The sequence below is a fragment of the Salvia hispanica genome, chromosome 2 (genome assembly GCF_023119035.1).
Source record: "Salvia hispanica cultivar TCC Black 2014 chromosome 2, UniMelb_Shisp_WGS_1.0, whole genome shotgun sequence".
In the NCBI taxonomy this organism is placed as follows: Eukaryota; Viridiplantae; Streptophyta; class Magnoliopsida; order Lamiales; family Lamiaceae; genus Salvia; species Salvia hispanica.
Window position 1 is genome coordinate 32,723,684 of NC_062966.1, and position 24,394 is coordinate 32,748,077.

Here is a 24,394-nt window from a genome sequence, read left to right on the forward strand (position 1 = left end):
TATTTAGGCATTTATTACTTCTATGTTGTAGTCATTTGAGTATGTTTTATTATATTTATATATTTGTAATCTTGTATAAATTTTTTAAATTTATAATTTTAAAATAAATGATTTTTGTAATTTAAGAATATAAAATATTTCTTTGATTTCATAAATATTGTAAAATATTACTCCCTCCGTCCCAAGATAAACGAGTTGTCTTTTTGGAATGTCCCACTACAAGTGAGTCATTTTCATTTTTAGCAAAAAATCATCTATATTACTTTATTATCCACATATTTTATTCACTCTTTACTCATCTACTTTTCTCTCTTTCATACTTTACTCTCTCTACTTTAATTTATTTAATATCAATTCCTTAAATCTCATGTCCAAAAGAAGTGTTTCGCTTATCTTGGAACGGAGGGAGTATATGATATTAATAAAATAAATTTTAATGTGATGCCCTTAATTATAAAATCATTTATAATAGTAGATAATAACTCTTTGATACAGTAAATACGATGAAAACATATCATAAAATATAAGTAGTAAAATATATGCTATGTTCGAAAAAGTATCGTTAGCATGGGACACATTCACCAAATTATAATGATAATTTAAGCCCCCACTATTAAAATTCTGGCCCCGTTACTGAATCTAACTCCAGTACTTCTCTGCTACCTTATTGTCAAAGAAAATAACCGACTTTTCTTTAGTCTAACTCAATAAAAAATTTACTCATTTAATATTGTGCCATTCTAGAAATGTGTCATTTCGTGGTGAACTTAACCAACCGGCCGGCGATAAAATTGGTCATTTCTTGGTATAACAAATCTTAGACAACTCCTCCACCACTTGATCAATGGCTCCATCCTCCTCCATCTTCATCTTCTCCCCCAACTCCCTCGCCCTCCTCCTCATCCCCTCTCCCCCCTCCACCACCACCCCCCGCACCGCCCTCGCCACCGCCTCCCCATCAAACCCTCCCTCCCCATCCCTCTCCACCTCCACCCCAGCCCCGGCCCCCACCACCAGCCTCGCATTCATCGGCTGATCAATCTTCAGCGGCACCGCCACCACCGGAACCCCGAAACACAAGCTCTCCGTCACCGAACTCCACCCGCAGTGGCTCATGAACCCCCCCACGCTCCCATGCGCCAAGATCTCCGCCTGCGGCGCCCACCTCTCCACCACCATCCCCCTCCCCCCCACCCTCTCCGCAAAACCCTCCGGCACCCCCGCCGCCGCCTCTCCGCCGTGCCGCCTCGCAACCCAAATGAAGCTCACATCATTAACCATCTCCAACCCTTTGGCTATCTCAGCCATCTCCTTCTCGTTCAAGAAATTCTCACTCCCAAAAGAGATATACAAAGTCGAACCCCTCTCTCTCTTGCTCAGCCACTCCATTATCTCTCCATCGCCGCCACCGCCATGAGCAATCAAAGGGCCGGTGGGGATGAGCTTTCTCCCACACAACGTGGAGAGATAATCCATGTACTTCCCTTCAATCGCTCTGCAGCTCTTGATCAACACAACATCGCAAGAAAGCTCAAAAACCCCAAACGCAAACCCTTGATCGCCATTTTCAACTTTGACAAATTTCTTGCTAGCATAGAGACCCTTCTTCTCATGCTCTCTCAAGCTCAGTTCTTGAAATGGGAAATCATCAAAGCTGCCGTGGGAGTGCCAGTGGTGCATGAAGGAGCCGGCGGCTGCGCCGCCGGTGAAGAAATGGACGGCGGGGATCCCTTCCGCGGCGGCGATTTTGGCCGACCAAGGCTGGAAAAGGTCGTAAATTAGCAAATCAGGGCTTAAATCCGACAGCAAACTCGAGAAGCTTGCGGTGGAGTTTTGTAAGGCTTGCATCAGGAGGGGGTGGAGATGGGGTGGGATGTTTTTGGTGGTGTGGAATTTTGGAGGGAGTTGAGGGAGAGATGGGAGATGGAGCTCCACTAGCTCGATTCCGACATTGTCGTTGTTGTAAGAGGAATCTTTGTTGAGGGTTTCTTTGATGAAGTCGAGGTTGATTGAAGTGGAACAGAAGTATATGTGGAAGTTTCTGGAAGAAAGCTTCTTGGCTAGTTCGAGAAAGGGGGAGATGTGGCCATGAGCTAGGAATGGAAACATTAAAATTTTCAGAGTTTTAGAACCCATTTTTTTGTTTTTTTGGGGTAAATTTAGGGGTTCTTTTCGCTGGTTGGAGACTTGGCGTGGCTGTACGTTTTGCATAGATTGATGTTTGATGTTTTATATAAAGGGGATGGTGATGCCGATGAGATGCAGTCAAGTTTCTACCATTTTAAATTTTAAATAATATTCAAACTTTTGCCTCGTTAGGTGTCAAATAGTAATAATTGTTGTTTGATTGTTGGTCAAAGTAAATCATGTTCTCGCATCGGCATATCTAGAAGATCATAATTCATTAAAAAAAAAATTAAAATCCGATCTCCAAATCAGATAAAAAAATTTGGTGTACGACTGTACGGTTTACGGGTTGCAGCTAGGTAAGATTTTGGGCTTTCGAAAGTTGGAGATAGAGAGCGATAATCTTGTTGGAGTCTCTATGACTATGGGGTGCCTCGAGGTATTCATCTGTTGTCAGGCAATTGTGCACATGATGCAGGAGTTATTGGAGGATTTTGATTCAGTGGTGGTACAATACGTGCATGGAGAAGGACAGAAGGTAACTTTGTTGTTGACTTTATGTACTTTATTATGCTTATAACTTTCAGATGGGGACGCATGTGTTAGAAACAGTCCCTATGGACTTCCGTAGTTGGTTGTTGCATGATCGAATATGTGTTTCTTATAGTGGAGTGTTATATTGCTAACTCATAAATTAATTGCTAACTACAACTAAATATTAGCCATTAGATATTCAAATTAAGGGTTTAGATCATTAATCCATAAATGTCAATACGATCAACGAAAAATGTCAATAATGCCATAGGATTAATTCCAAAAAATATCAATAGGGGTATTAATGTCAATTAACTACATGTTTAGTTATAACTAACTTTTAAAACAAATCCCAAAACTTTAAATTCATACTCCCTCCATCCACAAAAAATAGATCACTTTTGCCATTTTGGGACGTGCACAAAAAATAGATCACTTTCTAAAAATGGAAAGTTTATTTCTCATACTTTTCCCACTTTTTCTTCCCTCTCTCATACTTTACTCACTTTTTCTCCCTATCTCTCTTACTTTACCTATTTTTTTTCCTCATCTCTCTTACTTTACCAATTCTACATTAAAACTCGTGTCATACACAAAGTGATCTATTTTTGGTGGACGGAGGGAGTATAACATACATCAAATTAAAGATAACTTCATAAGGATTCCAACAATATCATATATTCATATGTTCCGACGTCAAAATTTGAAAAAAAATTCAAATTTTTTTAATTTTTTCGTACAAGCAGAAATGTCAACATACAATATAAAATATGTCAATATAATACATGTAGAATGTCAATATAAGCAATGGGTTAACATTCTTAAAGCATTGTGTTGCCATTCTCAAAGCATTGTGTTGATATTTTCGGAACACTATATTGACATTTTAATCCAAAATCCTAATTTGGAGGGTTTTTTTAATCTTTTTTTATTTAATTAATACAAATGAAAATTACACGTGGCAAATTGTAGACCACACGTTTTCTAAATTCTTATGGCCTTCAATTAGTTGTAGTCAGCAATTAAATGATGAGTTAGCAATTGATCACTCCCCGTTTCTTATATTCGTTAGTTTTGTTTTGATATCAGGCTTTGCCTGCATTAGTTACCAAAAACAAAACAGGCACGCCCTTCTCTTTTGAGAAAAAAATTACATTGATTGAGTGTCGATATTTGTATGTATTATCTTTAGTGATATGTATTTTTTTTTAAACGAAGGGAGTCATTTTTGTAAAATATTATATTTTTATCTTAATTTGTATTATATTTTCTATTTTATTCTTTATCCTATTTTATTAGTAGTATTTTTTATTTAATTAACAAAATTCCACTTTTTTTTCAAAATGTTGTTAAAAAAAGTCTCACATAACGATTCGAGGGACGGAGGGGTACATATCATGTACTCTGTAGTAGGAGTATTTTTTATGGACTATGGAGTACTTTAATTTTACAAATACTACATCATAGTACTTCCACTATGAGGCCAATTAACTAATAATTACTACTATATCATTTATCAATTAAAAATACATCCACTAACTAGTAGTAACATAATTTTCTCAAAATATGAGCCCACAAAACATCCTATCCATCGTCACCAGTTAGTAACGAACTAACGATACATATTGACGTATATTGAAGATTTGAAAAATGCTATTTGATTCAAGTAAATTTTATAAATTTTGGAGTTAGTTATGTTCGCATTATAGCCAGTAAGGTAAGAGTATTCAGTTTAGTACAATAGTGTACACAAAGTCAATTAAAAACCGAAGCTTCCATGATTTAGGAGAGAGAATCACAAATAGCTAAAGTATATATATTTTTTTAACTGGGAACAAAAATAATAAATTAGATATCTGAATATCTCTGCTTAAAAAAATATTCACAGATTGAATACTTTTAAAATAATAGTAATGATAACTAAACTATGATAGGACACGTTGATATACAAAGTAGAAGCTTGTTGGAAAAAATATACCAGTACTACTATTTTCAAATCAAAGTGTAACCTAATTAAGACATAATTAACCTTACCGTGTTGCAATTTAAAACTTAGCCGAATTCTTCTCTTTGTAACTTTTCTATTTTCAAACTTCTTCTATTCTGCACTAACTTTACAGGATTTGGAAAAGGGGTTTGGTATTTTCAATTAAGAGCAACTTATTTAAAGAATAAGAAGCTCGATATAGGCTTGGAATATTAATTGTAATGGTTATCTAGATATCTAATTAAGTCAACTATTTTCACAATGGTAAGAGAGCTTGGTGATACTAATTAAGATCGAAAAATGTACCTTCTCGAAGCACTTAGCGTTTAGCATACCAAAAAATCAAATCAATTATCCAAAATTAAATCTTAGTAACGTAATTCACTGCCATGTCAAATCAATTAACACTTGGCAATTTGGAGAATAGAATATTTGTAAATTTTAACCAGCAAATATAATTAATTAACTACACGCGAAAAAAGAATAAAGTGATCAGGTAATAAATCAACAATACTTAGAAGATTAAAGAATAAAACATTTATTAGTACGGAGGCGGTTCTCACTTTCTCAGAAATCAGCATTTGCAAATATATATTATTCTTAAATTTAAAAGTGTAAAAAATATCTTCTTTATATAATAAACAATAAAAAATATATAAATCCCTCTGCTTTGATTTATTTACATTAGTTTATAATATTGTTATATTCTGTCAAATATCTTGTGCTAGATTATGGAATTATCTGATTATTTTCTGACGAGATAGCATGGAATCAGAATCAGTATCAAACTTTCGGCCTTTCTTAATAGGAGAAAGAATATTGCTAATACTAATATATTTATTTATGTTCATTGCATAGTCTCTATTAATATTTATTCTTGCTACTTTAATTTAAGAGGATAAGTGAGTAATTTAAGTATCAACTAATTATTCAGAGTTAGGATACAAATATCTATGATAGTAATTCTTTTATATATAAACATTAGGTATTTCTTGGGTGACAATAATTGATATCACACACATTTGTCATTGAAAAAACAGTTTATTCTGATAATTCTCAAAGCAATCCAACTTTTTAAGCACAACAAGAGTCGTTTTGGATCAAATAATAGTTAGAATGTTACTTATTTAGAGCATGACAGCATCTATTCTTGATATCAAGGAATTTTGACTGTTTCCAAAATGCCTAATTTGTGCATTAAACAATTCAACACACTCAAAAATGAAAAACTTCAGCCTCTATATATACACCACCAATGCTAGCACCAAAAACCATCAATCACCAAACAAACAATCTCACCATCTCAACAACATTAATATTTTGATCAAGAAATGGAGACAAATGTGCATAAACTTGCTGCACAGAATGCTGTGGTGATCTTCAGCAAGAGCACTTGCTGCATGTGCCACGCCATCAAACGCCTCTTCTACGAGCAAGGGGTGAGTCCAACGGTGTACGAGCTAGACGAGCAGAGGCATGGGAGGGAGATGGAGCAGGCCCTCAAGAGGCTAGGCTGCACTCCATCTGTCCCAGCAGTTTTTATTGGGGGCAAGTTTGTTGGATCAGCTCACGACGTGCTCACTCTTCAGCTCGATGGATCACTCAAGAAGATGCTCAAAGCTGCAGGAGCTCTCTGGCTGTGATCTTCGTCGTGTATAATCAAAGAAAGCAACATTGTTGGATCAAACAAGGCCAACTGTGTGAAAACTGTACTTATTGCTCTAGTTTTTTTTTTCCTTTTCAAAACATGATAGAGCTCAGTTTTATTCATGAGCTTGATGTAATGTAGCTTCACTTGACTCATCACTCTTTTGTAACTTTTTACCTAAATGGGAATGGTGTCTTTGTGAACTTTTCTGTGTTATATCTTACCTTGTGTTCCTTATTATAGTAAGTGCAACGCGTGGAATCAGATGAAGCACGACTGAAAACTCATATCTAGTGCGGATTTCAGGCCTATTGCGAGCTTATAATTATTGACATTCTTGCAATAATCAGCTGATCATTAAAGCCATGTTATGTGGATTTTCCATGTGATTAAGTAAAATTAAAATGTTTTTACAAGTTTTTTTCTTTTCTTTTGGGAATTGAGATATGGATTCATTCTAGGACAGCAATCAACTTTTACAGCAGCAGAGAGTTCTGTTTGCTAGTCTTTTTCATGGTCTTAACAAAAAATATGTATAATAGTTGAATTGAACTGATCTTCATCCTCAAAAGTATCGGTATAAATGAAACGCATCTGAAAATTCAAGTCTGGTGTAGATTTGAGGCATTCAATGAGCTTATCAGTATCTAGCTTCTTGTTTCCTAATTTTTTTAGACATGAACTACTAATTAATGGCCATGGAGGATGATTTTGAGATTAAGTAACACTAGAACTAGAATCATGTTGTTCAGGAGGTATTTCTTGATTAAGAAATGGATTAGGATTAGGACAGCAATGGAGTTTTAGTTCTCTTTATAAGTCACTTTCATTAATGTGTCAATCACAAATATATTTGAATATTGCAAGGAATACATAATGAATTACACTGAGCATCACAAGTGGCAGAATATGTAATGAAAAGGAATATTTTTTGGGAGATTTCATGTCATCACAGGAGCCAGTGGTTTCTGCTGATAAGCATGAATTTCCTTTTAAACTGTTTCTTCACCCCCTTTCAAAACATGAAGAGGAAGATTGAATGAACTCAGGCCTTGCTCCTTCCCCCATGTGGTGATGACGATAGTCGAGGCCAGATTCAAGTGGGTAGCATGTTGAGTTAGGATAGTATTCTCCACATTTGATTCTACTTTGATGCCATATCACATCATACAGATAATTCTGTTACAAGTTTATTTTTGTGTATGTGAGAGAGAGAGAGAGAGTTTCTGATATGATTAACAGCAGCAGCAAATTCTACATTTTGGAAAAGCTGAGGATTCTGTCTGTGTTATAGGCTTATCCAAACCTACTTTTGCAACACATATAATGTGGTCCAAACATTCCTCATTTCTTCATTCCACAATCTTGCAGACAACACAGCACAAGTAGGATGTTCTATCCAATCCCCACCAGTGTTGTAAAAGCACGTTCATCGCGCCTCACCATCTGCTGATGCAAGAAAAATTTATATATGTCGACATTCTCTGCGCATATCAGATTCCCTCCTATCTACCAGAGTTGACATTCTCACAATTGCAGCACCTAGGCTCACTGCCTATCCACACGAAAAGGTGATGCAAAGGCGAGCTGCTCGTATCTCTCAATAAGCATGGCTGTGAATCTGCTTTAGGTAAAGTCTGAATTCTTGGTTATCTGTATAGTTTTAGGCCTAAAGAGATTCCAAAGAACATAATTAAAATCAAAATATGCAATTTAACCACAGATGTCATTTCAGACCATTAGCATCTATCCAAATATCTTCAAGAATTTACACCTTTTGCATAAATGAAACAATCAGACCTCATTCCATCTCCCTCTATAAATACAAAACCTACCAACAATGAGAAAAACCACCAACAAAAAACACTTGCATTTTCACATCAAGAAACAACAACACTTATATTCTGATCATGGATAGAGTGGCTAAAATCTCTTCACAGAGGGCGGTGGTGATATTCAGCAAGAGCACGTGCTGTATGTGCCACGCCATCAAGAGACTATTCTACGAGCAAGGCGTGAGCCCTCTGATCCACGAGCTCGATGAGGACTCAAGAGGGAAGGAATTGGAGTCGGCCTTGATTAAGCTCGGCTGCAGCCCTGCTGCACCTGCAGTGTTCGTTGGGGGGAAGCTCGTGGGCTCAGCAAACACGGTGATGACTCTGCAGCTCAACGGCTCACTCAAGATGATGCTCAAAGATGCAGGGGCCTTGTGGCTATAGAAATCACTCAAATACAGGAACATGAAAAGGCTGTGATTTTTATAAGATCAAATCCAGCTCTGCTCATCTAGTGTAGTTCCTTTTTATTTTTTAGTTAGAACTGTCTCAAGGGTGTATATATACTTTCTCTGATCTGAATAGACAAGTTTGAAGCTCATAAACTTCTACTACAATCTACAATTGGTTAACTATATCAGCAAATTTTATTTAACTATATTCAACCTTGCAATCAAAAGGTGGAAACATGATTACAAAGGAAGTGAGTGTGGATATATTTTTTGATCAAACACAAAAACCAGTCTGAAATGATACTAATATAGTAAGTATATTGTAAATACACAAGAGGGGTAATAAAGGAGTACCAAAAATTGAAACTTTTTATAAATTACATAACTCAAAAATCAAAGTCAATTATCAAAAATAAAATCTTAAATAACTTTTTACATTGCTACTCGAATCAATTACGTTTTAACACTTGACAATTTGGAGGATAGAATATTTGTAAATTTATAAAGGAAATATAACTAATTAACTATTTGCATGTGTTGAAGAAACTAAGAATAAAGTTAGATAATTAATCACCAACTTAGAAGATTATATAATTATTATTAGTACGGATGCGGTTCTCATTTTCTCAGTAATCAGCATCTGCCAATATATTTATTTTTATAATTTGAAAATATAAAAATGGTATCTATATAAAGTAAACATAAAATATATAAATTCCACTGCTTTAGTTTGTTTTAGTTTATTATATTGTTGATATTCTGTCAAAAATTTTGTGCTAGATTATGGAAATTTCTAATTATTTTCTGACGAGATAGCATGGAATTAGAATCAGGATAAAACTTTCGGCCCCTCTCAACAGGAAAAAGAATATTGATAATCCTAATATTGTTTATTTATTTATGTTCATTGCATATTGTCTATTACTATTTATTCTTACTACTTTAATTATAAGGATAAGTGAGTAAATTAATGTTTATTTATATTCATATTGTATCAAAAAATTCTTCAGAGTTATGATAAAAAAAATATCTAGTTTTCGATAAATTAATAATATACCAATGCTTACGAATTTCAGCATTCAGGAATCATGACTCAAATTTATGTATCTTCTTTGCTGAGTAACAAGTAAAGAGATTTAAATGTGTAGATTATTTATCAACCAAACATATCTAATCCTTGCGTGACAATTATTGATTTCACACACAATATTATTCTGATGATCTCAAAGCAATCCAACTTTAAGCACAACAAGAGTCGATTTAGATCAAATAAAATTTAGAATGTTACTTATTTATAGCATGACAGCATATATTCTTGATATCAAGGAATTTTGACCTTTCAAAATTCAAATATTTTGCATTAAACAATTCAACACACTCAAAACTCCAACCTCTATATATACACCACAATGCTAGCACAAAAATTCATCACCACCAAACAAACAAACAATCTCACAATCATCAGGAAATATTGTCAAAATTTTGGACAATATAAGTAGTTTAACTTCAACAGTACATCAATTTTTGATCAAGAAATGGAGGCAAATGTGCTAAAACTTGCTACACAGAATGCTGTGGTGATCTTCAGCAAGAGCACTTGCTGCATGTGCCACGCCATCAAACGCCTCTTTTACGAGCAAGGTGTGAATCCAACGGTGTACGAGCTAGACGAGCAGAGGCATGGGAGGGAGATGGAGCAGGCCCTCAAGAGGCTAGGCTGCACTCCATCCGTTCCAGCAGTTTTTGTAGGTGGAAAGTTCGTTGGAACAGCTCACGATGTGCTCACTCTTCAGCTCGATGGATCACTCAAGAAGATGCTCAAAGCTGCAGGAGCTCTCTGGCTGTGATCTTCGTCGTGTATAATCAAAGAAAGAAACATTGTTGGATCAAACAAGGCCAACTTTGTGAAAACTGTACTTATTGCTCTAGTTTTTTTTTTCCCTTTTCAAAACATGAGTTTGAATGGTGAAGCATAGAGCTCAGTTTTATTCATGAGCTTGATGTATTGTAGCTTCTCTTAACTCATCACTCTTTGTAACTTTCTACCTCAATGGGAACTTTTCTGTGTTAGTATATATCTTACCTTGTGGAATCAAATGAAGCACATCTCAAAACTCATTTTAGTGTTTACTTGAGGCCTCTTACGAGATTATCAGTATCGCCATTCTTGAAATAATAAGTTAATTAATAGCAATGTTTTTTTGGAGTTGCCATGTGATTAAGAAATAGACTCTTTCTTGGAAAGCAATCAACCTTTCGCAGCAGCAGAGAGTTCAGTTTACTAGTCATATTTTCATTGTCTGAATCACAAATATATGTATCATAGTTGAATTGAACTGATCTTCATCCTCAAGAGTATCGGTATCTAATGAAACGCATATGAAAATTCAAGTCTACTGAAGATTTGAGGCATTCAATGAGCTTATCAGTATCAAGATTCTTGTTTCCTTAAAAAATTCTTAACATAAACTACTAATTAATGGCCATGTTTTTTGGATTATTATGAGATTAAGTGAAACTAAAACTAGAATTATGTTGTTCAGGAGGTATTTCTTGATTAAGACATGGATTAGGATTGAGACAGCAATGTATTTAGTTACTTTCACTAATGAGTCACCCAAAAATTTATTTGAATATTGGGAGGATTCTCTGCTATAAAATGAATTACATGAGCAACACAAGTGGCAGAATATTTGATGAAAAGGAATATGTTTTTTAGGAGATTTCATGTCATCACAGGAGCCAGTGGTTTCTGATGATAAGCATGAATTTCTTTTTTAACTGTTTTTTCGTCCCGTTTCAAAACATGAAGAGGAAAGTTGAAGGAATTCAGAAGTCAAGAACATATTCTCTTCAAGCCTTGCTCCATCATCTCCTTCCTCATGTGGCGATGACGATAGCCGAGGCCAGATTCAAGTGGGTAGCATGTTTAGTTAGGACAGTATTCTCCACATTCGATTCTACTTTGATGTCATCTCACGTCAAACAGATAATTCTGTTACAAGTTTTGTGTGTGTGTGTGAGTTTGTGATATGATTAAGAGCAGCAGCAAATTCCACAGTTTGCAAAAGTTGAGGATTCTATAATGGGCTTATCCAAATCTACTTTTGTAACACATATAATGTGGTCCAAACATTCCTCATTTCTTCCTCCAAAATCTTGCAGACAACTCAGCACATGTAGAATGTTCTATCCACTCACCGCCCTGTTGTAAAAGCATGTTCGTCGCCCCTCGCCATCAGCTGATGCAAGAAATCTGTCCACATCCTCTGCTCATATCAGATTCCCTCCTATCTACCAGAGTTGACATTCTCGCGATTGCAGCACCTAGGTGCGCTGCCTATCCACACGAAAAGAGGATGCAAAGTCGAGCTGCTCGTATTTCTCAAGAAACATTGCTGTGAATCTGCTTTTAGGTAAAGTCAGAATTCTTGGTTATCTGCATAGTTTTAGGCCTCAAGAGATTCCAAGAATATGATGAAACCACAGATGTCATTTCAGACCATTAGCATCTATCCAAATATCTTCAAGAATTTACATCTTTTGCAAGAATTAAACAATCAAACCTCATTCCATCTCCCTCTATAAATACAAACCCTATCAGCAATGAGAAAAAACACCAACAAAATACACTTGCATTTTCACATCAAGAAACAACAACACTCACTGCATTGTCCATTAAGTTCGATCATGGATAGAGTGGCTAAGATCTCTTCACAGAGGGCGGTGGTGATATTCAGCAAGAGCACGTGCTGTATGTGCCACGCCATCAAGAGACTATTCTACGAGCAAGGCGTGAGCCCTCTGATCCACGAGCTCGATGAGGACTCAAGAGGGAAGGAATTGGAGTCGGCCTTGATGAAGCTCGGGTGCAGCCCTGCTGCACCTGCAGTGTTCATTGGGGGCAAGCTCGTTGGCTCTGCAAACACCGTGATGACTCTGCAGCTCAATGGCTCACTCAAGATGATGCTCAAAGATGCAGGGGCCTTATGGCTATAGAAATCACTCAACAACATGAACATCAAAGGGCTGTGATTTTTAATAAGGCCAAATCCAGCTCTACTCATCTTGTATAGTTCCTTTTCTTTTTTTAGCTAGGCGCCGCGGATTTTGTAAGGGCACTGTCTGAAGGGTGTACATAGACTTTCTCTGATCTAAATATACAAGTTTGAAGCTCATAAACTGCTGCTACAATCTACAATTAGTTAACTATATCATCAAACTTTGTTTAACTATATAACTCTTCATCTTTAATCCTTGCTCATTCTTTTCATTGAACATTGATCATCAACACATGAGATCCTTACAAGCACATGAAGAATTGCAAGCAAATGGTGGAAGCATGATTACAGTGGAAGTGAGTGTGGATATATTCTTTGTTCAGACACCAAAACCAGACTGAAATGACATATAGACTTTTGCATATTCTCTCTGCATTAAGTGCTGTCCAAATGCAGTGGTGTGGCCTTTCAAAATTCTTAGAGGGAGTATTTATTATGGATAATATTTTTTAATCATTTTGTATTCAACAGTTTCTGCCCTTTTGATTTTGATTCTCTCAATAAAGAAATGGTGATTACTCAAAGGAGAATGATGAGGAAGCCTCTCAACCAAGTTGTACCAAAAACACCAGATTCTAGCACCTCTTTGGTTTTGTTATAAGCTAGTGGGGTTGTCACGAAAAAAGATTTATTCGGTGATCACTATGAGACATGAGTGTGTCTTCTTGTACAAAATCACGGAATTTAAAATTTAAATACTACTTTGAGAAAGTAATTATACATTTTTGGGCCTGGCAACAATACAAGAAAATTCAAGCCCAAATCATTCCAAGCAGATTACCTAAAACAATTACTACTACAAACATAGAAATTTTGGAATTAAAAGTTTCAATTCCGCATACCCAACTCCATGATATCAACGGAGCCAGGGAATTAAAAAAGGAGTATATATATACAATCAAAAAAAATGAAGAGTATATAACTGTACTAGCATTAAGCCAAACCAGATATTTTTGTTACAGAATTGAGCTACCCTTCACCGTTGCTAAAAAGATAAACGGTTATCTCAATCAAAATAGCCGCCACATTTTCTTGGGGTTTCCAGGTTCCTTTCCTCTTCAATTCCATGCATTTCTCTACAATGTAATTTCGTATCAAAATCACGTGGGATTGTTGAAATCCTTGGAAAGTTTCGATTTTGTGAACTAAATTCATGTGGGATTTTCGAAATCTTTCAAAAGCTTCGATTTTGCATGCGTCGCACTTACGCACATTGTTAATGTAAAAATGGGTTGTAACTAACTGCTAATATTCTTGAATTTGTTTGGTATCAATTACAACTTGAGTAATTTGCGTGTGAGCTCTTGTGTTCTGATATTGATTTGAGTTTTTTTCTTAAATAGTTGCTCCACTTGTTTGCTGTGTAATTAGCCATAGTGTTGGTAAAGATTTCTTAATAGGTTCTTAGATTTTGGTGTTGCATTCTATTGATGAAATTCATATCAATAAAAGTAATTTCCCAGCTGTGTTGCTTTGATTTGTTCATATGTGTTGATTTGGGGCCAGTTGAGAGTTTGAAGATCATTGCCACAATCCTTGGTTGGTTTGCAAGTGATGAGTGTATATGTTTCTTGTGTGATAAATGTGTAGTAGCATCAAAGTAGGAATACTATTGCATAAATCATGTGTTCATTAGTGTTTTGTAGGAACTTGGGAGTGTATTTGTCCCTCCCAAATCACTCATGGAACTGGCTATTTTGTATAGACTGCAGTGAAGTAAGAATTTCAAGAGTCATATGGCAGTTGTAGCACCGATACTGTCCTCGAATCCCTTACATTTCCTCCCCAGCTCGTTCGATCCTCCCTACGAGCTCATTCACTCCCACCCGTCTCTTGGCCTCCTCTCCAAATGCAGGAGTTTAGACACTTTTAAGCAAATCCACTCTCAGTTCATCAAGTTTGGCCTCCACAACACGCAGTTCGCGCTGAGCAAGCTCGTGGAGTTTTGTGCCGTTAGCCCTCATGGAGACCTTCCTTATGCTGTCTCAATCTTCAACTCCATCCACAACCCGAATCATGTCATATATAACATGATGATCCGTGGATATTCGCTGAGCTCTACCCCGAGTTTGTCCCTACATTATTATGCAGACATGTTGCTCTCTGGTCTTGAGCCGAATTCTTACACATTCCCTTTTCTTCTCAAGTCTTGCACGAGGCTCCCGACAGCAGACACGGGGAAGCAGGTACACGGGCAGGTGCTCAAATTTGGGCTCGTTGATGATGTGTACGCACACACTTCGCTTATCAACATGTATGCTCAACATGGGGATTTGGATGATGCAAGAATGGTGTTTGATAAGAGTGATTACAGAGATGCAGTGTCGTTTACGGCCTTGATCACAGGGTATGCCTCGAGGGGTTATGTTGACGAAGCTCGTGAGCTGTTTGATGCTATCCCTATCAGAGACGTCGTGTCATGGAATGCTATGATAGCAGGATACGCCCAAACCGGCCGATTTGATGTGGCTCTGAGCTTATTTCATGAGATGAGGAAACAGAGAGTCAGCCCTAATGTGAGCACTATGCTCAGCATTCTCTCGGCCTGCGCTCATCAAGGTGATATGGAGACGGGAGGCGTGGTTCGTTCTTGGATTGAGGAACACGGCCACGGTTCAAATCTGAAGCTTCTCAACGCCATGATTGATATGTATGCCAAGTGTGGAGATCCTGAAATGGCGCGGAGCATCTTTGATTCTGTGCAAGAGAAGGATCTCATCTCGTGGAATGTCATGATTGGCGGATATGCTCACACGAGCAGGTATAAGGATGCGCTGCAAATGTTCCGTCTGCTACTGCTGAGCAATGTGGAGCCAAACGACATCACTTTCTTGAACGTGATCCCTGCCTGCGCGCACTTGGGCGCGCTCGATCTTGGCAAGTGGATACATACGTATGTAAAGAAGCATTACTCGGAGTTCCCCAACGAGACTCTGTGGACGAGCCTCATCAACATGTATGCCAAATGTGGAGATATAGTGGCTGCGAAACAGATCTTTCGTGGCGTGCAGAGGAAGAGTTTAGCCTGTTGGAACGCGATGATTTCAGGTTTAGGTATGCACGGAGATGCTGCGGGAGCTATCGACCTTTTCACGGAGATGACCAATGAAGGCCTAAAGCCAGACGACATCACCTTCGTAGGCGTGCTTTCCGCCTGCTGCCATGCTGGTTTAGTGGATCTCGGCCGCGAGTTTTTCAACGCAATGATCCGTGACCACGGGATCTCTCCTCGCCTGCAGCACTACGGGTGCATGGTCGACCTCCTCGCACGAGCAGGGCTGCTCGACGAGGCAATGGCGATGGTGGAAACGATGGAACACGAGCCGGATGGAGCGATTTGGGGATCCATCCTCGGAGGGTGTAGGCTCCACAAGAACGTCGAGCTAGGCGAGTACGCCGCTAAAATTCTCTATAACCTCGAGCCGGGCAACCCCGGGAACTACGTGGCGCTGTCGAACATTTACGCGGGGGCCGGGAGGTGGGACGAGGTGGCGAAGATCCGGACGTACTTGAATGACGCCGGGCTAAAGAAGGTGCTGATAGAAATCCGATGAGTTCCATCCTAAAACCACCAATGAGACTTATATAGTACTGGTTTCAGTTCTCTCTTTATATCGGGGATAATGTTATATTTATATTATTTCTTTTTTTATTTGGCAACAGGTGCCCGGGTCGACATCGATCGAGGTGGACAGCGTGGTGCACGAGTTTCTAGTGAGCGACCGGACGCACCCGAGGAGCGAGGAGGTGTACCGGATGCTGGACGAGGTGGAGGAGGCGGTGAGGGAGGCGGGGCACGTGACGGACACGTCGGAGGTGTACTACGACGTGGACCGAGAGTGGAAGGAAGGGGTGGTGTGCCAGCATAGTGAGAGGCTGGCGATTGCGTTTGGTTTGATTAGTACAAAGCCAGGAACGACGCTGAGGATTGTGAAGAATTTGAGAGTTTGTGGGAACTGTCACGCTGCGACCAAGATCATATCCAAGATTTATAACAGAGAGATTATTGCAAGAGATCGAAGCCGGTTTCATCATTTTAAGGATGGTTATTGCTCTTGTAAGGACTATTGGTGAAAAATTGTACAATCAGTGTTTGATGCTAATATTACTACTATTACATTTTTTCAAGTGTAAATATCTCTCTCTAAATAGGGCTTATATCACTGAAATCATAAACTTTAGCTAAAATTTGGCATTTTCTTTAAATATAAAATTTAGTTGATAATATCTTGAATTTACACCTTGTACTAGTAAATTTGAAATGAGTTCGATATCCCCCTATATTGAATTCAACGTGACACGTCAAATTATGCAAGTGGACAGCTTTTAAAGTGTGCAAAATGGTGTTGTTTCATAGTAGTATGCATATAGGTTAAACAAATTGTCTCAAATTTTGCTAAAATTTCTTATAATGGGAAAATCACTATACTACATAAGTTCATTAGTTTTGCAACAAACTTTTTAAATTTATAGAAAATACGAAATTTCAGTTTAAGTTTGTTATTTTATGGGCTAATAGCCTTATTGACAACTATCATAAGCTTTGTATTTATCTCAAAGTCAAATCCCACCTATGATGAGATGAGAAAGATAGAATATTTGTATTTAATGCATAAAGTAATTGTACTCGTCGAGTTATATCAAAAAAATTTATTATAGATATATAACTTACCCAATTCAAAAATTACGATTATAGTTAGGCCTATCAAAATAGATATCAGGTATCCAGAAAAAACAATTATAGAGATTATTGATATACAACTTACCCAACTCAAAAATTACGGTTATTTATAGAAAAAAAATATAGAAAAAAGAAAACGATTGATTGAGAAATTCAATAGTTGAGCTTATTGTGTTGTCTTCATCGTTATGTAGTGTTTGAGAAAGAACAATGTGGAATATGAGAATAAATCAAATGAGTATCTTAAAATTGTCACGACGTAGTTGGTTATAGATTGAAATTTGAGGAAACGTAAAACAAAAGGGGGGATACTGTTTTATTTATAATGAGAGAGATATAATAGAAAATTGAAATGTGAAAGTGTAACGTTGAAGCCCCATAACAAGTGTTAGGTCAGGACAATTTAGGCGGCGCTTAATCCTAATTAGTAAATTATTTTTATTTCTTTCACTTTCATAATTATTTATTTATTTATTTATTATTATTATTATTATTATTATTATTATTATTTTTATTTTGGAGTTTTATTTTGTGTTTTTGTATCTAGTTTTATAATTTTGTTGCGATGGTGAGACGCTTATATTTAGTTATAATTTCTTAAATTAGTTAAATTGGGTTGCTTTATCGTGATTTATTTGTTAGTTCTCATTCCTTCAAGAAAGGGAAAAAACAGAGTTTATTTGTGGGATATTCGTGATTATTTTTCTTATATATTACTACCTGAAGTACAATTTAATTATTCCAATTCCCAAAAGTTCCATTGAAGTTACAATAATACTACTATATTTTTTGGATCAAGTCATCACATGTGATGCGAATATTCAATAATTACCATGATTTCACCTTTAAACAATAATTAAAATTGTTCCTCTTATTTCTAGTACTTGCGAGTTGCGAGTATTGAATCATTACTCCACATGATTTCACCTTCAACAAACTATTTGTAATGAAAAACAATTTTTAAAATCACAGATCTTGAAATTAAAATTCTTACTTCATCTTTTTCCGGATGAGGGTAAAATCTGCAATCGCTAATATTCTTGTTATCACATATAATTCCAAATAAATGATTGCCAAAAACAACACACAATTTTGCGAGTTATACTGTTTTAAAAAATTAATTATTAAATGTATCTTAGTTCTCACACTATTACAATGACAACTAAATTTGAGGGCTTAATTAGTAGTAGTAAGTTTCTTCACACAAACAATGCCTTAAACTATTTTCCTATTTATGAGTGGGTTTGGGTGAGATTTGAAGTCCTCAAAAAACAACTTATTAGATGTTTTTGATGCATTAATGTTTTAAGATAGAAACTTATAATAAATCATAATGATTTGGTGATGTCTATCTAATCTGATTTTGTGGTGTTATTAGAGCATCCGCAATGGTCGGCTAGCGACCGGCTAGCCGATTCGTCAGCGCTGGCCGATCGGCTAGCCGAACTATTGCAGTCGGCCAGCGCAAAATCGGCGAGCGGATCGGCGTGGGCTCGCCGATCGCTCGTCGCTGGCCGAAACGCTAGCCGATCGGCTAGCCGCCATTGTGGAGGCCCGATCGGCCAGCGATCGGCCAGCGCCGATTTTCGATTTTTTTTTAAATCATATATAAACGCGATTTTCGTTTCATTTTCATTTGCACCACTTGTTTTAACGAGTTTTCTCTCTCTATAACTTTCTGTTCAAGAGCATCATCGAGCGATGGATCACGCGGGTGGTAGCGGTAGCGGTAGTGGTGGGGATCATGAGGAGTACGAACGGAGGATGAACGAGGCTATGAAGGCCTACATGAACCGCGGGATGGAGCGGTACATGCGTATGGTGGAACAGCAGGCGATACCTCGCCCTCCACGAGTTGTCCACCACCGAGCAGTGATTGATCGGGATCACGCCGCTGCACATCAGCGGTTGTACGACGACTACTTTTCGAGAGAACCCGCGGTTTCCCGCCAACATGTTCCGGCGGCGTTTCAGGATGCGCAGGGAGTTGTTTATGCGCATCGTTAGGGCATTGGAGCGTCAATATATGTGTTTCCGCTTCAGGCACGATGCGGCCGGCAGACCCGGCCACACCCCTATCCAAAAGTGCACGGCGGCAATCGGGCAGTTGGCCTACGGAGGCGCGGCAGACATGTGGGATGAGTACCTCCACATCGGTGAGTCGTCAGCCCTGAAATGTCTGAAGGAGTTCTGTGGGGGCGTGATCAGCATTTTCGGTGAGCAGCACCTTCGAAGCCCTACTCCCGAAGATTGTTAGAATTTGATGCAGATGCACGGGGAGAAGCATGGGTTCCCCGAGATGTTAGGCAAAGATAGATCGTATGCATTGGGAGTGGAAGAACTGTCCCGACTGCGCCTGCCTACACGACCGGCTACAAGTCAAAGAACCCCACGATAATCCTCGAGGCCGTAGCTGATTACGGCATGTGGATCTGGCATGCGTATTTTGGGGTAGCCGGGTCGAACAACGACCTCAACGTCCCGAACTCGTCTCCTCTTTCAACGAGAAGTGCCAGGGCGTCGGTCCAGCCGTCTCATTCGTGGCCAACGGCAACCGGCATGATATGGGCTACTACTTGGCGGATGGGATATACCCTCGGTGGCCGGTCTTTGTGAAGACGATCCGACAAACAAGTGATGAAAAGAAGGCCTACTTTGCGCAACGACAGGAGTCGGCGCGCAAGGACGTGGAGCGCGCATTTGGTGTGCTCCAGGTCTCGATGGGCGGCAATCAAGGGCCCAACGCGTTTGTGGGATGTCGGATGCGTTTCCGAGATAATGTACGCCCGCATTATCCTGCACAACATGATCGTCGAAGACGAAGGCGTACAACCGACTAGTTGGGTCAAGTGACGATGAAGCCGGTCCAAGCCACGGAACGACCACCCCTAGTGTACGACATGGGGTACCCTCGATGAAGCCGGCCGACTCAAGGAATTTGCCAAGCATGCGCCAAGTGGATGCTCATATTCAACTCCAAAAGGATATAATTGAAGAGTTGTGGGCACGGAGGACTGCACGACGATAGTTTTTTTTCTTTATTATGCATGTACTTTTTTTTTAATCTATGTAACTTTTTTAAATGCAATTAATGAATTTTCCCGTACACGTGTCTAAATTTAATTCCGTATTTTAATCGTAATTTTAATTCCGTAAATGTAGTATATTTTGAATTGTTTTTATTGCGGTTTACCGTATGGTTTACCTAAATCTGACGTGGCAGATGGTTTTTTTAATGTTGCTGACGTGGCAGAGGAGAGAATGGCTGGCCTATGGCTGGCCTATGCACCATTGCGGATGCTCTTATATACTCCCTATTTGATATTCATCTAATATCATTTATATTTTATTAACACATATTCAATACATGTTACCAATACTAATGCCATACAATAAAAAGTAAATAAAATTATAAAAATTTCAGTTAAAACTCAAATTTAAAAAAATACTATGGTATGTACCATGTAGACATAAATATACAGATAGTACGGAACATTACATTCCACAGTTCCAATGTAGATAAGATTCAACTAATTCGCTCTTACAGAATTTAATTAAAGCTTTTTTTTTTTTACTGAAAAAGATAAATCCTGCTTTTTTGACTTTCACCATCACGCAATTCTTTATTTCCACATATAAAACCCCAAGCACACTCAAACACAGCAGCATATAAATAAATTCTTGCACATTAATTTATTTGATTTTCCTTTTGCTTCTTCTTCGAATTCATCTTTTTCTTATTTCAATTTTGCTCCTCTTCCTCCACCCTACTTTTCAAGAATCGGAGATTTTCTTCGATTTGTTGATCTACTCTTTATTTTTTCTTCCTCTCTCAAAACAAGCAGTGGCTGATCCCAAATCTTGAGCTAATTGGGATAATTGATCATTCCCTGAAAAAAATCCCCCAAAAAAGTTCCAAAGATTAGATTTTTATGAATGGGCTACCTTGAAATGTCGGAAGCAAGCATTTTTGGTGGTGTGCATGAATAGATGTATGCATAGATAGATATAATTAAAAAGGGTTTTTTGAGGTTGAGTTGATATGGGTGGGTGTGTTCCTTGCTTTGGATCATCGAATAAGGATGGAAATGGCAATGATTTTGATAATGGAGTGAAAGAAATGGGAAAAAAGGAGTCTTTCAAAGATGGTTCAGCTGCTCATTCTAACAGCCAAGTTAATAGAGTGAATTCAGGTATATAGTTTAGCATTTTGCTTTCATTTTTTTTGGTTTATTTCATTTTCAGTTTAGTCGATTGATAGTTGTGGTTGAATGTATTGAATTTGGATAAATATGTTTGTGTTTTTGTGATGGCATGATAGGGATTAGGGAGATCTATTCTTCTTCTTGATCTATGGTGAATTCTATTTTTTGGTGATTTTGATGAATTTGAGTCAATATTATGGTTTTCTGATCTTGGATGAAAGGGAAATGTTGGTTGATGGTCTTTTCTAATTGTCTTTTCATTCAATTGTGGGAGGAGTAAGTTTGATAATGTAGCAATTCATAGTTAATTTTAAAATTGTGCTCCTTTTCAATTTTCAGTGTAAAACCTGGCTTTAGTTTGAGGTTCTGAGAATGTGATATCTAATTCGGGATAGTAAATGTAATCAAATGGAATGCAAGTTAATTGCGTTGGTCTTCTATTGCTTCACTTTTCATCATCTATGAGAAATGCAGTTAGAGTAGTTTAATTGTTCGTAGTAGTTGGGAACTTGGAGAATCAATGGTTTCTGTATGCATTTCGTTGCATGGTAGAATTTCATTGCTTTTGGTGTATGGAATGCAGGGGAGAATTTGAAGGGGAATGTGTTATGAGTTGAACTGATAGTTTCCCTTTTTCATGAAATAACCGGTAGTATATTTTTACTCTATGCACGCTTTGTTATTTTCCAGATAAATCAAAAGCTCGAAATAGTCATGATTCTAAGAAGGAACCAGGAATCCCGAAAGAGCCAACAGCCCACATTGCTGCCCAGACATTTACATTCCGGGACCTTGCTGCAGCAACAAAGAATTTCAGACCGGAGTGCTTACTTGGTGAAGGTGGATTTGGACGAGTTTACAAAGGCAAGTTGGAGTCGGGTCAGGTATGTTTGAATTCCTTGTAAATTGAATAACCAAATTATTAGCTTTAAGTGCTTTCACCCCCAAGTGGATGGTTTGAAACTCGTAGTCTGAAAATTGTTTTTCTGAGCAGGTGGTCGCAGTTAAACAACTTGACAGGAATGGTCTTCAAGGGAATAGGGAATTTTTGGTGGAGGTTCTCATGCTTAGCTTGTTACACCATCAAAATCTCGTAAACTTGATCGGATATTGTGCTGATGGTGACCAGCGTCTGCTTGTTTATGAGTACATGCCATTGGGATCTCTGGAAGATCATTTACATGGTTAGCCGAAATTTTTGTATCAGAACTCTAACTTGGCATTTATATTCTTGATTATTGTTTTAACTTAGGCTCACTTAATTTTAGGTGATAATCATATGATCTAAGATTTGAACGATATTAGAAGTGGAAACCTTATACGATGGGGTGACCTTCTCCCATAAATGATAACCGAAAATTAACCAACTTATGAAAATTTGGCAAGGTTTTCTTGTAACCAATGAATATCTATTGGCCTGGTGATAAGTTGTCTATAATCCGATTATAGGTATGCATTAAGCTAGTTTTGGAAGCAATATTGGTTTAAGATGCGGTCTACCGTTGATGCTAAAGCAAACAATCGATGTTTGTTTGAATGGAGTTAGATAATTGCATGCCTTCTTTAGTCTACCGTTTGAATTTCTTGTCCGTCTGCAGATCTTCCACCCGATAAACAACCTTTGGACTGGAATACAAGGATGAAAATCGCTGCTGGGGCGGCCAAGGGACTAGAATACTTGCACGACAAAGCCAATCCACCTGTCATATACCGAGATCTAAAATCTTCTAACATCCTTCTTGATGAGGATTATTTTCCTAAGTTGTCGGATTTTGGGCTTGCAAAGTTGGGTCCTGTTGGCGATAAAACTCACGTCTCAACTAGGGTGATGGGCACCTACGGCTATTGTGCTCCAGAATATGCCATGACTGGCCAGCTGACATTGAAATCTGATGTTTACAGTTTTGGAGTCGTCTTCCTTGAACTCATCACTGGTCGAAAGGCCATTGACAATAATCGAGGTGCAGGGGAGCATAATCTTGTTGCTTGGGTATGTGGCTCTTTCCTTGTTGTGCTTGTTTTAATATATGTAATTATATGATAGATCAGAATGAACTGACATTTCGTCACTTGCTTGACTCCATGGATCCAGGCGAGGCCACTTTTCAAGGATCGAAGAAAGTTCCCCAAAATGGCCGATCCCGATTTACAAGGCCAGTATCCGATCCGAGGTCTGTATCAAGCGTTAGCAGTGGCTGCCATGTGCTTGCAAGAGCAGGCAGCCACGAGGCCTTTGATCGGGGATGTTGTGACAGCCTTGACGTATCTAGCGTCCCAAACGTATGATCCTAACTCGCCTTCTGCACAGAGTAATAAAACTGGCCCATCTACTCCTAGGCACAGGCACGAGAGGAGTGCATCCAATGGAACGGACGGTCTGGATGATGCAGGGCGTGGAGGCCACCATCGCTCCTCTTCCGCCCACAAGAACTCACCCGATTTGAGGAAGAGAGAGTCTCCAAGGGAGTTCAGTGTCGGTGGAGAGCTGCGAAGGATTGAAACCTCTGGTGGATCCGGGAGCAAGTGGGGTTTAGACGAGCCGGATCGCCCCGACTCTCGTCGAGACAGCCCAGCGAGTGCAGGTAGAGTTAGAGAGAGTTCGAGGAATCGTGACCTGGAAAGAGAACGTGCCGTTGCTCTGGCCAAGGTGTGGGGTGAGAACTGGAGGGAGAGAAAGAGGACCAGTGCAATGGGTAGCTTCGATGGCAATGAATGAAGGAATTTCAAACCATATATCACATGTTTGATCTTCTTTGATCAGATCAAGATGGAGAGAGGTGAAGGGCTGCATGTAATGATAAATCTGTGTATGTAGAGCCTTGGTGTTATAAAGAAATTTGGGAATGTATCAACGTTTTTTTGCACTAAATCTTTACCCATGAAAATGGTTTTCATGTCAGAAAAATTATTTGCACAATCTTGTG

General features: G+C 38.3%; 7 protein-coding genes across 8 annotated transcripts; 6 read left to right on the top strand and 1 right to left on the bottom strand.

Moving 5' to 3' along the window:
- Positions 1-528: 528 nt before the first annotated feature.
- LOC125208343 (UDP-glucosyltransferase 29-like) lies at positions 529-2,214 on the bottom strand. The gene has a single exon (XM_048107931.1). It carries the CDS (start codon positions 2,209-2,211, stop codon positions 796-798), a length of 1,416 nt encoding a protein of 471 aa, XP_047963888.1. The 5' UTR covers positions 2,212-2,214; the 3' UTR covers positions 529-795.
- Positions 2,215-5,937: 3,723 nt separating this feature from the next.
- On the top strand, positions 5,938-6,499 carry LOC125208055 (monothiol glutaredoxin-S10-like). Its single transcript, XM_048107603.1, has one exon. The coding sequence runs from the start codon at positions 5,980-5,982 to the stop codon at positions 6,289-6,291; it is 312 nt and encodes a 103-aa protein (XP_047963560.1). The 5' UTR covers positions 5,938-5,979; the 3' UTR covers positions 6,292-6,499.
- A 1,629-nt stretch (positions 6,500-8,128) lies between these two features.
- LOC125207990 (monothiol glutaredoxin-S10-like) lies at positions 8,129-8,688 on the top strand. Its single transcript, XM_048107519.1, has one exon. It carries the CDS (start codon positions 8,207-8,209, stop codon positions 8,513-8,515), a length of 309 nt encoding a protein of 102 aa, XP_047963476.1. The 5' UTR covers positions 8,129-8,206; the 3' UTR covers positions 8,516-8,688.
- Positions 8,689-9,969: 1,281 nt separating this feature from the next.
- On the top strand, positions 9,970-10,598 carry LOC125208027 (monothiol glutaredoxin-S10-like). Its single transcript, XM_048107571.1, has one exon. The coding sequence runs from the start codon at positions 10,059-10,061 to the stop codon at positions 10,368-10,370; it is 312 nt and encodes a 103-aa protein (XP_047963528.1). The 5' UTR covers positions 9,970-10,058; the 3' UTR covers positions 10,371-10,598.
- Positions 10,599-12,127: 1,529 nt separating this feature from the next.
- On the top strand, positions 12,128-13,108 carry LOC125207732 (monothiol glutaredoxin-S10-like). Its single transcript, XM_048107199.1, has one exon. The coding sequence runs from the start codon at positions 12,130-12,132 to the stop codon at positions 12,520-12,522; it is 393 nt and encodes a 130-aa protein (XP_047963156.1). The 5' UTR covers positions 12,128-12,129; the 3' UTR covers positions 12,523-13,108.
- A 404-nt stretch (positions 13,109-13,512) lies between these two features.
- Positions 13,513-16,712, top strand: LOC125208597 (pentatricopeptide repeat-containing protein At1g08070, chloroplastic). Of its 2 annotated transcripts, none has more exons than XM_048108245.1 (3): positions 13,513-13,629; positions 14,231-16,117; positions 16,248-16,712. In XM_048108245.1, the coding sequence occupies exons 2-3, from the start codon at positions 14,321-14,323 to the stop codon at positions 16,656-16,658; spliced, it is 2,208 nt and encodes a 735-aa protein (XP_047964202.1). In that variant the 5' UTR covers positions 13,513-13,629; positions 14,231-14,320; the 3' UTR covers positions 16,659-16,712. The 2 variants fall into 2 exon arrangements, with proteins under 2 accessions (XP_047964202.1, XP_047964203.1); XM_048108246.1 differs by having other exon boundaries at positions 13,541-13,629; positions 14,290-16,117.
- Positions 16,713-20,944: 4,232 nt separating this feature from the next.
- Positions 20,945-24,375, top strand: LOC125204217 (serine/threonine-protein kinase PBL27-like). The gene is made up of 5 exons (XM_048102810.1): positions 20,945-21,458; positions 22,161-22,354; positions 22,465-22,654; positions 23,069-23,460; positions 23,563-24,375. The coding sequence occupies exons 1-5, from the start codon at positions 21,308-21,310 to the stop codon at positions 24,184-24,186; spliced, it is 1,551 nt and encodes a 516-aa protein (XP_047958767.1). The 5' UTR covers positions 20,945-21,307; the 3' UTR covers positions 24,187-24,375.
- The last annotated feature ends 19 nt before the right edge of the window (positions 24,376-24,394 follow it).

Excerpts from the sequence above, each read along its gene's own strand:
- LOC125207990 (XM_048107519.1), top strand. The coding sequence starts at position 8,207 with ATGGATAGAGTGGCTAAAATCTCTTCACAGAGGGCGGTGGTGATATTC.
- LOC125208597 (XM_048108245.1), top strand. The coding sequence starts at position 14,321 with ATGGCAGTTGTAGCACCGATACTGTCCTCGAATCCCTTACATTTCCTC. Across the intron at positions 16,118-16,247 it reads ATGACGCCGGGCTAAAGAAG|GTGCCCGGGTCGACATCGAT; the intron begins GTGCTGATAGAA and ends ATTTGGCAACAG.
- LOC125208055 (XM_048107603.1), top strand. The coding sequence starts at position 5,980 with ATGGAGACAAATGTGCATAAACTTGCTGCACAGAATGCTGTGGTGATC.
- LOC125204217 (XM_048102810.1), top strand. The coding sequence starts at position 21,308 with ATGGGTGGGTGTGTTCCTTGCTTTGGATCATCGAATAAGGATGGAAAT. Across the intron at positions 22,355-22,464 it reads GCAAGTTGGAGTCGGGTCAG|GTGGTCGCAGTTAAACAACT; the intron begins GTATGTTTGAAT and ends TTTTCTGAGCAG. Across the intron at positions 22,655-23,068 it reads TCTGGAAGATCATTTACATG|ATCTTCCACCCGATAAACAA; the intron begins GTTAGCCGAAAT and ends GTCCGTCTGCAG.
- LOC125207732 (XM_048107199.1), top strand. The coding sequence starts at position 12,130 with ATGAGAAAAAACACCAACAAAATACACTTGCATTTTCACATCAAGAAA.
- LOC125208027 (XM_048107571.1), top strand. The coding sequence starts at position 10,059 with ATGGAGGCAAATGTGCTAAAACTTGCTACACAGAATGCTGTGGTGATC.
- LOC125208343 (XM_048107931.1), bottom strand. The coding sequence starts at position 2,211 with ATGCAAAACGTACAGCCACGCCAAGTCTCCAACCAGCGAAAAGAACCC.